This window comes from Colletotrichum spaethianum, assembly GCF_022836535.1.
Source record: "Colletotrichum spaethianum MAFF 239500 DNA, contig32, whole genome shotgun sequence".
NCBI classification, from domain to species: domain Eukaryota; kingdom Fungi; phylum Ascomycota; class Sordariomycetes; order Glomerellales; family Glomerellaceae; genus Colletotrichum; species Colletotrichum spaethianum.
In genome coordinates, this window is record NW_026054802.1 from 167464 (window position 1) to 180452 (window position 12989).

General features: G+C 54.4%; 4 protein-coding genes across 4 annotated transcripts; 1 reads left to right on the forward strand and 3 right to left on the reverse strand.

Annotated features, from left to right (window-relative positions):
* Positions 1-2541: 2541 nt before the first annotated feature.
* On the forward strand, positions 2542-4405 carry ColSpa_09979 (candidapepsin-3; the record flags this gene model as incomplete). The annotated part of the gene is made up of 3 exons (XM_049276191.1): positions 2542-3022; positions 3097-4005; positions 4065-4405. The coding sequence occupies 3 exons, from the start codon at positions 2542-2544 to the stop codon at positions 4403-4405; spliced, it is 1731 nt and encodes a 576-aa protein (XP_049132148.1).
* A 405-nt stretch (positions 4406-4810) lies between these two features.
* Positions 4811-6376, reverse strand: ColSpa_09980 (uncharacterized protein; the record flags this gene model as incomplete). Its single annotated transcript, XM_049276192.1, has 2 exons — positions 4811-6256; positions 6365-6376. The coding sequence occupies 2 exons, from the start codon at positions 6374-6376 to the stop codon at positions 4811-4813; spliced, it is 1458 nt and encodes a 485-aa protein (XP_049132149.1).
* A 1037-nt stretch (positions 6377-7413) lies between these two features.
* On the reverse strand, positions 7414-10366 carry ColSpa_09981 (DNA repair protein RAD5B; the record flags this gene model as incomplete). Its single annotated transcript, XM_049276193.1, has 8 exons — positions 7414-7720; positions 7776-7961; positions 8019-8940; positions 8989-9167; positions 9226-9259; positions 9311-9537; positions 9589-9690; positions 9756-10366. The coding sequence occupies 8 exons, from the start codon at positions 10364-10366 to the stop codon at positions 7414-7416; spliced, it is 2568 nt and encodes an 855-aa protein (XP_049132150.1).
* A 214-nt stretch (positions 10367-10580) lies between these two features.
* On the reverse strand, positions 10581-10991 carry ColSpa_09982 (uncharacterized protein; the record flags this gene model as incomplete). The annotated part of the gene is made up of 1 exon (XM_049276194.1): positions 10581-10991. The coding sequence occupies one exon, from the start codon at positions 10989-10991 to the stop codon at positions 10581-10583; it is 411 nt and encodes a 136-aa protein (XP_049132151.1).
* Positions 10992-12989: the final 1998 nt, after the last annotated feature.

The window sequence follows — 12989 nt, forward strand, 5'->3', positions numbered from 1 at the left end:
GCTTTTTAAGTATACCACCTCATGCTTCACGCTCTGGTCGCATCTGTAGACACAGGTAGAGTATGCTTCATTCCAATGCAATTGCGGTGCCCACCATTGAAGGAGGGGAAAGCTGTGATCGCTTGTATGAAGCTCATTAGGACTAATCTGGACGATAAGCCCACACCTTTGTTGCGGGTGCTGTATCTCGAACTCGGGAGTTAGGCGGAGCTTGCCATTCCCCCGCCAAGGCAGAGTTGGTACCACTTTGCAAAAGCCAAGGCATGGATCCAGGGAATCTGACCACTTTCTGATATTCACACCATATAGGCTTTGGCTGAAATGTACATTCTACTCATCAGAGCAGTTCACCAAATTCGACATCGCCCTCTGCAGTTTTGCCAAAGAGACATAACCAACCACCCGGATTGCTTTGAGAGACGATACCGAATGTGTTAGAGTTAAGGTTTTAGGGTTGCAATCGAGTGGGACGAGGGCGTAACGATCAGCATGATGATCTCGTAGGTTGGGGTGATTGGATTGATGGATGTGTCAAACAAGACATCTCATCTTCCTGACGCACGTCCATTTCCAAGTTCAGTTGTCATTGTTTCGTCGAAAGTTTGATACCCATGGGTGAACGGATATGCGGCGTTGTCACCATCATGTCAATATGAAAGATAGAGCACATATAGCATATTCCCAATGCTCTTTGATTACATGCATTTGCATCATAGCAGATCTTTCGCCCAGACGTTGAATGGTTCTACGATGCAACTCGGTTTAGTAGACAGAACTATTAGAGAGGTTGTGAGTAGACCATACCACATAACTAGCCACAAGTACATATGCATACTAGGATGAAAGCAGCACTACGACTCTGCACTGCTATCTTGCAATGCTGAGCGGTTGATCAGCACGAATACTTGACTCGATCGGTCTTCATGAAACCTGTCCCTCAATCAATAATCGAAAATCGTTGCCGCAATCCGGAGACGATGGTACTCGGCACGGACGGCAAGAGCACGGGCATGGAAGACCCAGGAATAGGAATGTGTACGTACCGGCAGAGTTCACACGTCCGTCATGTGCCGCACGGAAGAAATCTAACCTTAAAGACTCATCTAAGATGAGCAGCGGCGTCCACTAACTAGCATCTCCATTCTTCAGCAACATTCCAGGAAGCAGCCGAAACCCCTTTGCTTTTCACCTTACTCCTTGTCGTTTTGCTCTCTTGGATATGGGCTGAGAAGGGCACATCTGTGGCCTGATGATTCCAGAACACTTGGCCAGTTCCAATGCCTGCCTGTCTCGTCTGTCTGTTCGACAGTGAGAATCTCTCAAAGCAACTGGAGGTGACCTATTCAGGCTTAGCGGCCACGGCTCCTACACCATCTTGCATCCACTTTCGTCTCAGGGGTTTGTCTGATCTACGATTTCCCCACCCCGGCTCGCCCCCAACCCCTAGTCAAATCTGTGACGCTAGGCCCTGGAGGCAACTGTTTGAAGTGTCCTCTCGCTGCCACTCACAGACCCTTTTCTCTCCTTTCGAAGCAGCCAAGGCCGGACTGCCAAGTGAAGCGAACCAGCACCCCCTTCGTTAGGGTGAGACGGCACTCGGAAGAAAAAGCAGTAGCCGCGTAGGATATTTTCCTCAAAGTGCTTGAGGACTGAGGAGGTGATGTTGCCTGATGGATTGCTGGGCTTGTTTCCGTGACCGAAAACGAAGTGAAGATTGCCCGCACCAAGGCAGCTAGCACGGTTGTCTCCATATGCCGAATTTGGATTTTGGCTCAGCAAGCCGAACCACGCAGAAAGATAACTGTCAAGGGTTCCCAGGCCATCCAGATGGAAGTTTAACGGAAAGAGTACATTGTGGTAGAGAGATGGAAAACGTGCGAGGCATGCTACTTTTGAGACAAGAGTGGTTCCTCATCCTCGTCGAGTGCACCCTCCCCCTCCCTTGGCGGTGACAGCTGGACAGGCCATCGGTTGGTTCGTCTTCTCTCTCTCGGTCTTCGTCTCTTTTGGGTGGTCTAGCCCCCTTCAAGTTTCCAATCTCTATTCCTGTCGCAATAGCTCTTCTTTCGTCGTATCTTTTTCTCTGACGCCAATTCCTCTCTTCGTGCCCTCAATCGTTTTCATGTCGACGGTGGGGTCTGCTTCTATTTCTTCTCTTTCCATTCTCTTAGTAGCCAAGGCGCTTTTTGCATTGCGTTGCATTTGCCGTTTGAGATAGACCTTTTCTTCCATCAAGCTCCCCGCGGGATCGTCGCAGCGTTACTATTATTTGCCAACAGCTTGCTGTTTTACCTTCTTTTCTCTGGTTCTTCGCCCTTTTCTTCCTTTTGTCTTGCCCTACCCGGTTCGCAATCCATACGCTCTTTAATCGACGACTCCCCTAGCGCAATCACCGATCTCAACCCGAAATCGATAATCACATCTCCCGCCATCATTCCGAGTCGTGCGCTCACTACCAACCCGCTTGATCGCACTCCGATTCAGACAGTTCCCATGTGGCGACAATCGCGATAGCACGAATTACCCTCGCCAGCGCCGGACATGGCGCTCCTCTCCTCCGCTCTCTTGGCTTTCTCGCTATTCTCGAGCACCCAAGCATGGCCTCAACTACCGACAGACGATGGCGACCTCAGCACACTCATGACGCTCCCCGTCATTCCCTACACCACGCATGACAAGGCCGATGTCGCCCCACGCGGACTATCCCTCCCCGCCGAGGAGGATGCCGGAGCCAGCATGATGATGACCCTGCCCGTACCTTCGAAGCCGAGGAAACGGCGCGTGCGCTCACCGCGCAAGGTTCTGCTCGACGACATTCTCGGTGACGACCTGGGACCTCTGCCTCCGGCCCCCCAGGTCGAGCCTCCAGTTTCGATGCGTGGCCTGCCCGTCGATGATGATGCCGATGTCAACAGCGCTTTTGTCACGCTGCCCGTCATCCACTCCACCAAGCGCGGTGTTTTCAGTCGACAGGTCGAGGCGAAGCTTGCCAATCGTTCTGATGTAGCATATTACGCCCAACGTGAGTTTGAACTCCCTCCAAATACGTATCGTATCTGTATCCACATAGGGGTATTCCTCTAACTCCCCTCTCAGTCAACATCGGCACACCGCCCCAAGCAGTGTATGCTCAGCTCGACACCGGCTCCTTTGAGCTCTGGGTGAATCCTGACTGCACGGTCCTCGCCGCCTCCGACCAACGCTTCTGCGAAGCCGTTGGCTTCTACGACCCCGCCCGCTCATCCACCGCCGAACCCATGCAGACATCCAAGACGCTCCGCTACGGTATTGGTGCCGCCAACATCACCTACGTCCGCGACAGCCTCGCCCTCGCCGGCTCCCGCTCCACGATGCAGCAGGTCCAGTTCGGCGTCGCTACCAGTTCAGAGGACCAGTTCGCAGGCATTCTTGGTATTGGTGCTGGAGAAGGCGTCAACACCCGGTACAAGAACCTCATCGACGAGCTCGCCGCCCAGGGAGTCACCCGCACCAGGGCGTTCAGCCTTGGGTTGGGCTCCAAAGACGAGCAAGAAGGCGCCATCATCTTTGGCGGCATCGACACCTCAAAGTTTTCTGGCCCTCTTGCACGCCTGCCGATTGTTCCTGCAGAACAGTCTCCGGACGGCGTCGCCCGCTATTGGGTGAACATGAATTCGCTCAGTCTCACGCCACCAAGTCGTCGCACCCGTGTGTACGCCAATAGTTCGATGCCCGTCTTCTTAGATAGCGGCGCCACCCTCACTCTGCTTCCTGAGGACCTCGCTAACATGGTCGCTGCCGATTTCGGCTCACCTGGTGTCGACGCCAACGGCTTTTACCCTGTCTCATGCAGTCTCGTTGGTCTCAACGGTACCGTCGACTTCGAATTTGACGGGATGAAGATTCAGGTCCCCTACAGCGAGATGATCCGTGAGCTGCGTACGTCTCCGCCAACTTGCTACTTGGGTATCGTTCCGAACTCCGACTTCACATTACTGGGCGACACCTTTCTACGCTCAGCCTATGGTAGGTTCATGGCCGACCCTGTTCCACCTATAAGAACCACATATTAACTCCCCTTGCAGCCGTGTTCGACCTCGACAGCAACGTCGCTTACTTGGCGCAGTACAACAATTGCGGCACAAGGAGGATGGCTATCAGCAGGCCGGAAGACATTGCGGCCATTCAGGGTTTGTGCCCCAGTCCTGCCGAAATCGGTGCCTCGAAGCCGGGCACCAACGGCACCACCACCTCGCCGGGCTCTGGTCTCGGCTCAGGTTCCGGCACGGGGTCAAATCTACCCACCAGTCCCGCCCCTGAAATGTCGGGGACCCCAGCATCAGGCATAGTGTCATCAGCAGCCGCAACAGGACACAGCATTCTTCCCGTGGTCTCGACTCTGTTGTTGGCAGTCATGTTCTTGTAGAAAAACAGAAAAAGTGAACGGTCGGATGAGCGATGTTGATGCATTTGGGAGCGTTTCTTGAGCATATTGTGAGCGGGCTGGGTCTCGACTATCTGGCGTATGGAGCGGCGGAACCATTCGACTTTTCGCTTCTAGCATGGTGGAACATATTCTCGTTAGTTGGCGCATGGATCGTAGCGAGCATTGGTAGCCCCGCGTGCGGACTGAATGTAATGCAATCGGCCATGAAAAGTGGCTGTTGGATGACCTCAACATTTGTTCCTGCGATCAAATACCTGGATCAGCCAGGCCTGTAGCCATGTAACCTGTCCTACCTGGTTAATAACACCATGAAACAAGCTCAGCAACGGGCCAGACGGCGTGGAAGATGATCAACTCCACTCTGGGTCTCAGCTACTTGTAGTTCTACTGGAGTCTCACATTCCGATGCTCACTATCTTTCCAGGCATCAGTATCGTCGAAAATCGCCAACCCAACCCTTTGGAAGAAGCCTCCCGAAACCTCCATAACCATGATTGCAACGTCCAGGCTCTTCCCTCTCTCGCTGATGGTCCCCAAAAGCAGATAATGTAAGGCCCTGTCCCCAACCTCATCTACACTGTCGTCCATATCGTAAAACATCTCAACCCGACTCTTCCCGCTGTCCTCGTCCTCCTCAAACATGGCAGGATCAACATCATGATCAGAGAGCAGCCTACACTTCAAAACAACACGCCTCGACTCCCGCGCCTCCAACAGATTTACTTGCTGAACTGTCGCATCTTCCCTCTGAAACATCTGCGTGAACCGGATCCTCCCATTCACCGAAGCCCATGACCAACTCGGCGCTCGTCCCTCCCTCTTTGTCTCCCTCACTCCCTCGTCGCTATCAAAGCCCCTCTTTGACCAGGCAAGCAGCTCAACAAACCACTTCATCCACAACCCAAACGCGTTGGTATCCCGCCAAAGCGTCTCCAATTCCCTCGTGATCCCCGTGAGTGCGTTGAGCCGATCGTCCTTGAAGCCCAGCTGGCGGAGTGTGTACTGTTGGACAATAGTCTTCCAGATATACCGCTTCTCCATATCCTCGTTCCCAAATAGGGACTCAGTATCCTCGTCGAAAACCGTCCATGGGAGGCTTTCTTGTGGTTGAAGATATTCCAGGCCGTTTTCCATGACACTACGTAGCTCCACCTCCTTGCATTGCCAAAGCAGCTCGTACTCGGAGAAGACGAGCATCCTCGATGACAGCAGAAACTCTTGCAGCACCCAGCCGCGCTCGTCCAGCGTGTGTTTAGGGATGTGTGCTTCGGCTCTGAGATATACGGTCCCCATCTCCCCAGTAGGCATTGGGACGCTGAACTTGTCGTCTGGTAGATAAGTGGCCTTCATATCAAGAAACCCATCCGCCGCCTTCACTGCCGTCCCAGCCGCAATAGTCATGGCAGCATTCTTGTAGATCATCGCCATGTTTGCAATCTCCCTCTCTTTATCCATGTTACAATCCTGAATGATACATAGCGCATCAATCCAGAGGTATCGAAACCCTAGTCTTCTCGTGACGGTGATGGCATCTCGTACAGTCAGCTGCAAGTTGCCAAGCTGTATTCCGCCCTCCATGTTGCTTAGTGTTTTGCGTTTCAAAAGACCTCGCTGCGGTCCGCCCCAGCAGTAACTGAGTGCGACATACTCCCCGTGCTCCTCGGTGTTGTTGACGTAGAGCTTCAGGGTTGGGGCCTCAGCTGTGCCGAGGTCGAGGACACGGGAGGGAAGGACGGTGTCTCGGGCATAACGGCAGGGTGCATGGGACTTTTTGCATTCCTTGTATAACTTGCGCGCCGCTGAGAGCGCCCTTTCGCTTTTCACGTCTCTCTGAAGTGGCCTGCGGTATATCGCACCGGCTGCGGGATTACCTGTTGCTTATGTTAGAGGCTACTCAAGCACTTTTTGATGATAAAATGCTCAGTGTGCATCCCTCACCTTGCTCGGCATATGGATATATGTTTAAGATAACCATGCCAGAAGAAAAACTACCTTCCAGAACATCTATACCGAAGGGCACGGCACCAGGACGCCCTTCGGAAAGACGATTCCGAAACGTGAGAACGTCATCGGCAATCCACTCATGGTCTTTTTTCCTCTCAATTGCGATTATGATGAAAAGGCATATTTCACAGCCATTCCTGGCTGATGCGCAGCACTCGGTGAAGGAAGAATGCCGGAGCCCTCGAGGCGAGTTGAGTTCCCTCAGGCCGTCCTTCGTAAGCAGCAGCCGACATCGAGAGCAACACGTCCCATCGATACCACTCTCCCGGGCCCGTTTTGGACTAGGGGCCATTTCTTCGTCATCCAACTCAGGCCGGGGCCGCGCGCGTTGTACTGGCCTATGGGGTATTGTTGTCATCTCGTCACTGTTGCCTTTGGTAATGACCAAGCTATTAGAGGCTGGGAGGCGGTATAGAGTAGCCCGTAAGATAGAATGGCAATGGGAACTTTGTAAGAAAGTCAGCCTCGTAGAGTCATCGAGGGGGCTTATGCGCCGATAAATGAGCAACAGGGGGCTGGACGGAGCAAGGGTGGCTGAGTGCTGCAGGAAGGCAACCAGTCTAAGCATGCAGTGTCTCCAAACAGGGCGACCAGGCAGAATTACGGGCCATCTGTAAAGGCCTTTTGTTCTAGCTTGCAAACTCACGTTGCCTGCTTCTTATCCAAGCCATTTCTGACTCTCATTTAGACCACTCAGATTGTTGGCAGACTTGACACGTTGCAGACGTTCATGCATGATGTTCTTCGAAGTAGAGCGGGAACAGAGTTGTTATTGGGGTATTAGAAAAGTGATGGAGGTTTGGTCGAAGCCCAGCTCGCAAAGTCGACTCTGTCGCAACAAAAAAAGATTAGTAGAATGAGGATGCCAGCATCGTGGCAGCGCTGCCGCCGCAACAATCCAACTTTTTCCCTCTCAGAACAGCCACCGTAATCACCCCCAAAACTCCGTATGAATCGTGCCATCATCCAGTATCGTGCCTCATCTATCCATGTGACTGGTCCATGTCATCCGCGTTGTAAATCGGCTCATCGAAGCCAATCGCCGCGAGGTTCTTCTTCACGTTTTGCTGTGATCTCATTTCCTGCAACAAGTCACTTAGCAAAGAAACTCGCCGGAGCGTAGACAACGGGAAACAAACCTCTTCAACAGTGCCCTTGATGACATATCTTGTCACGAGGACCTTTTGGTCCTGACCGAACCGGATGGCTCGAGCGATTGCCTGGTTTTCGACGCTAGGGTTCCATTGCAGCTCAACAATGAAAACGCGGTTGGCGCAAGTGAGGTTGAGGCTGTGACGATGTTAGAAGGTGTTCTTAGACCACTCATTCGGGAGTTGAGACTTACCCGAAAGCTCCAGTGCCGGTTGTCATGATGAGCACTCGCATGCCATCTTCCGTTGCGAACTTCTCGAGGATCCTCTGCCTCTCTGACAGGGGACAGTTGCCGTCAATCATGGCAAATCTGACGCCGGCTCTCTCCAGATGCATGCCGACCAGATGCAGCGTTCTTGTCCAGCAGGAGAAGACGATGCTGATACAGTTAGCAATATGTCACAAACTCACGCCAAACGGTGCCGGCGTCACATACCTCTTCGTGGTCCAAACATCCTCCTTGACATCGCGGATCAGCGCCTCCATCTTGGTAGAATACCCAACGTGGTTAAAATAAAGCTCATCGTCTTTGTCCGCAGACGACTTGGCTGGTGCATCAGCCATGTCGATGTCCCCTGACGCAACGGGGCCGTCGACTCTAATCGAAGGAGACGCTGTTGTCTTCATCCAGTTCTCGCACACGGGGCAATGCCGCGTATGCGACCCAGGCGCCGACATGTCCGACTCCTCAAGACACTCGGAGCAGAGCACATGCGCGCACTGCTCCTCTGTCTCGTTGCGCAGCCTGCTTGATCCGAGAATGGGCATGGGCTGATGGCACCCGTCGCAGGTGATTTCGGCGTTCTGCCCCAGCGCCGAGACGGCGGCCTCGCGCTCCTCGAGCCGGCTCAGCTTGTAGTTGCGACGGGACCACGAGAATGGTTTCTGGTAGGTGCCGTGGTTGCACAGGATGCGCATCTGCAGGTTCGCCTGGAACAACCCGAACTTGGAGCTCTTCTCGACCTCGCCGACCTTTTGCTTGATGGTGCGCATGAGGATCTTCTTGGTCTTGTCGTACTGCTCGCGCTCGGCCGGCGTGAACTCGAGTTCCTTGACGCGCTCCTCGAGACCGGGAAGTTCCAAGAGTTCCTTGGTGCGGCGCAGGCAAAGGGAGTCGAGGAGCAGGATGAGGCGCTCCTTGATCTTCTTCGGGTCGCCGTGCTGCTCAAAAGGGACCTCGATGTAGCGGCGGAACATGGCGGGCTCGTCAAAGGGCTTCGCTCGGATGAAGGCGAAAAGGGCGCCAATGTCGCCCAACTTGTTCTGGATCGGGGTTCCGGTGAGACACCAGCGGGAGTTGGCGTGGAGAGCTCTGCAGGCGTGGAAGAACGTCGTGGCCGGGCGGCGGATGACGTGCGCTGGGGCGGTGAGTTGCTATTCTCGATCATGGGATACCAACGACTTACCTTCGTCGAGCACCACTCGATACCATCCGATCTTGTGGAGGATTGAGGACTTTCTCTCGTATTCGGCGGCCAAGGTGTTGTAGGTGGTTATGACGATGTTGGAGTTCTTGATCTTGTCAATTTGCCTCTCACGTTTCGGGCCGTGATATTCGATTTGATTCAGTTTTCCTTTGACGTGTCTGGCAAACGTTAGAGCGGTGTAAGAAGTTTAAGAAGCGGCACCGGGGCTCTACTCACTTTAAGATCTCGTTCTTCCACTCATAGATGAGAACTTGATTGAGTCAGTTTTTGGCGCAGCACTGCGACGAGTTATATCACTCACGAGCAGACGACACAACCACCAGGGTCGAGCCAGAGTAGTACAGCTCTCTGGCTTTGTCCTTGTTCTCTTCTTCCTGTTGAGCCCACTGCTGCCCATTTTGCAGGGTAGTCACGACCAGCGAAAGGATAGATAAAGATTTACCCATACCCATCTCATCGGCGAGAATACCACCACCCTTCTCATCTGGCTGGGTTCTCTGTTTGATGTTCGTGATTTTGTGGCGAAACCTGATACCGTTTAGCAGAAACCTCTGACGTTTACAGGAACAAGGGACCTACCATTCCTGACCTTCTTCCGTAACGGGATGCCATAGGCGATACGCCAAGTCGATATGGCCGGATTCCCTTTCGAGCATAAATGCAAGCGCCTGCTTTTGGTGCCTGAAGAACGCGTTAGTTTCCCTCTGCACAACGACGTTGTCCAGCAACAGACAGTGTGGCCTTACTCTTGTAGCTCATGCTTGAGCCCCTTGACACCGTCTTCCCGGCGAAGGTGCCGCTTGTTCTGAATCGAATAGTAAACCTCCTCCATCATAATCCGCAGCTTTTCCTCGCGCGGCTGTCGTCCTGTGGGAGCGCGACTGTTGACCTCCCGCGCAACCTCTGCGGACATGTGCTCGGCGTTCTTGATCTGCAACATGTGGGGGTTATCGTAGGGAAACTCCCGGCGGGCATGGTCCGACATCTGCAGCCATAGTTTCCCTTCGGAAAGCGTTTTACCGACATCCTGCGCTCTGTTGCGCGGTCCGTACACGTTGATGTCGACCTTTACCATGGCCTCGACGGGCTTCTTGGCGCGGCCGATGGTCTCTCGGAGGGCGACGGCCTGGGCGATGGGTTCAAACTCGAGGTTTTCGCTGCTCAGGAGCTTCGCAAGGGTCTTGCCGGGGCCGGAGCGGAGATATCCAAACTCGGTTGCGTCCAGGTCGTCTTTGAAGGCGAGGAGAACATGTTCCGGCTGCTCGCTGAGGGTGAAGCGCTGGTATACTGTCCTGCCGGGCGCGTGCATCGACTCTTTTTGGTGAGTATCACGGATCTTGGTGTCGATGACGACCATGTCGCCAACTAACTTGACATCTACATTGTACAGCTATTGCTTATGAGCCGGTCCTTGGCTGGTTTGTCAAAAGACGGGGAAAGGAGGCAAGGGTCGGAAGAAAGCTGGCAACTAACCATTCCGTAGCAGACCTTGTTAGTCTCCTCGTCTCCTGCAGAGAAACACGAGTCTGAGCCGGCGACGCTGGACTCGGGTATGAGCGAAGGCGAATGCGTCACGGGTAGGGAGTCTTGCGATGATCCAGAAGAGGGTTGGGGGAGCTGTACGTATAGGAAGTCGGAGACACGGCGGCGATGTTCTCCCCCCACGTCTCTAGCGCTTGTTCGAAATCATAGGGCGCCTCTTCGCGGTGGTCCCCGAAGTTGATAGCCCCGAGTTGTTCGCCAGGGGTATACTGGAAGAGGATGTTGCTGAAGACATCGTGTATGGAATGGAGATCTTCCAAGACGGGTGTTTCCTGGGACATGTCCAAGCCCTGGGACTGGGTCTGGCGTGGGTGGTATCCGGTGTAATCTTGGTCGCCCTGGTACGATGGCGGGACGGAGCCGTAGGAGGACACGGACGACAGGTCAGGATAGTGGAGCTCCTCATCCTCCTCGTTGAGAAGCCTCTTGAGCGACGACATTGTGGAGTGGTCGGGGGTTCAACCGTCGATACGAGTGCCTGTAAGTCTGTATGTTTGTATGTATGCCCGTCTCTCCGGAACCAAGTTCGAGGTTGTCAATTGCCCGTGTTGTCTTTGACCAAGCAAACAACGTTGCACTTTAATGGGGACTCGTCGAGTTGTCTCGCAATTCGGTTCCAGAGGTGTACTCGAGCAGCCAGTGCTGGAGGAGCAATAATGAGGCTCGGCAGGCGAGAGAGAGACAGAGAGGAACAAGAAAAAGGCGCCGGGCGAACCATTTTTGTCCACATGATGACCGGTGACGTGAGGCATCGGCAGGGCGGGCGTTTGCTGTGCACTCGGTCCGTCCCCCCTCGAGTGCCCTTGTGCCCTTGAGGCGCAGTGCGCGGACGGCGATGAAGGCAATCGTGCATCCCGTTGGTGGTTCGCACTTCGCCGAAGACTACGGCTGCGCTCCAGCGGCTCCCAGCACGCGCATACGTAGTTTTTCCACTTTCTTAGTGCCCGTCCAGGGGGTTCTGTAGGGTTTGTTTGGGGGTCCATTTCTCTTTCGTTCCTCGCGTCCGCTTTGCACCCGCTTTTTGCACCGCCCCCGAAGCCATCGAAGCCCCGGCACCCCGGTTCACCGACGGTTGCTCCGCCTCACGAGAGGTCGGAGTCCTCCGACCGGGTGGTTTCCCAAGAGCCTCACTAGCCCGGAATGAGGTCAAATGATGGGGAAATGCCCCTCAGCCGATGCTTGTTCTCATGAGCTTGTTCGGACCCGGCTCCGTTGTTTACAGGTGACGTAGGTTGAAGATGTTCGTGGAAGCCGATGGCCTCGGGTCTAGTAATGCGGCATTTCCATTGCGGTTGTGGGACGTTTTTGGCACTACCAAAAGACAGACGGCAAAGCATGCACACACGAGTTATGACAAACACATAGAAGGGCCCCATTATGCCTCGCACCACACAATCGGACAAGTCAACCCTCTGTCACTGTATAGAGCTCGACGAAACAGCCTGCCGGTCGATCTGCCAGCCTTACCCTCACATGGAATGACGGGCGTAGCAAAGATAGAGCAAAAGAGCAACACCCCGCGGCACCGCCTAAGAGTGCCCCCCCCCCCCTCACAAGGCGTCCGCAGGAGACAGAAATCCCCCAAGCAAGGCCACCCTGTGAGCCGGGGAAGCGCGGGGCTCGCGAGGGAACGGTTGGTTGATGGTCAGGGGTGGGATGCGAAACGATGCAGGTCGAGTGGCTTGTTGGGCAAAGAGAGACCGAAGACGAAGGCCTGGCCTGACAACGCATAGGCCGACTGAAGAGCGAAGAAACACTCTGCACGTACGTACCACGCCTCACATAGAGAGAACGGGGAGAACGGGGAGAATGGAGATGGAGAGTGTGGCAGTGGCAGTGCATATGGGCTGCCTAGCGCCTCTCCCTCGTGTCCCCCCGTTCGCTAGGCGGGCCAACGATGACAACGTTTATTGGCGTTCCTGTTTAGCACGCGTCCGGCGAGCCGGGGGGAGCGCCTTTCTTGTGCAGGGGTTGCTCGGACGGTGTGGTATTCTGGATATTACGCCTGGCTGCCTCTTTTGCTGTGAACTGACATCAGCCTCAATCGTTGTCAACCAACCGCTAGTGCAAGTCGAGTGGACGCCGTTCCTCTTTTTTTCCGTCTTGATTCTCAAAGACTTGTCTTTTCGTTTCTTGTTCAGGCCTCAGCTCTCCACTGTTTGTGTGTCCTCTTACTCCCGCCAGCAGTCCGGTCTAATTGAGTGTGCTCTTCATGTTTTGTTGTGTGGTCTGACCGAGTCAGCGATCTGCAAACCCCTATAACCCGCGGCGCTGGGTCCCGTATACAGCGGGCAAGAGTCCCGTTACTGTCCGTGCCGTGCCGTTCCGGTGTCTTTAGACCCGGAGTCGTTCGCTAGCCATGGCTCAAAGTTTCGGCGCCGCCCCGAACCTGGACCTACGCGATGACCTCGGAGATGCTCTCACACAGAGCGCTGAGG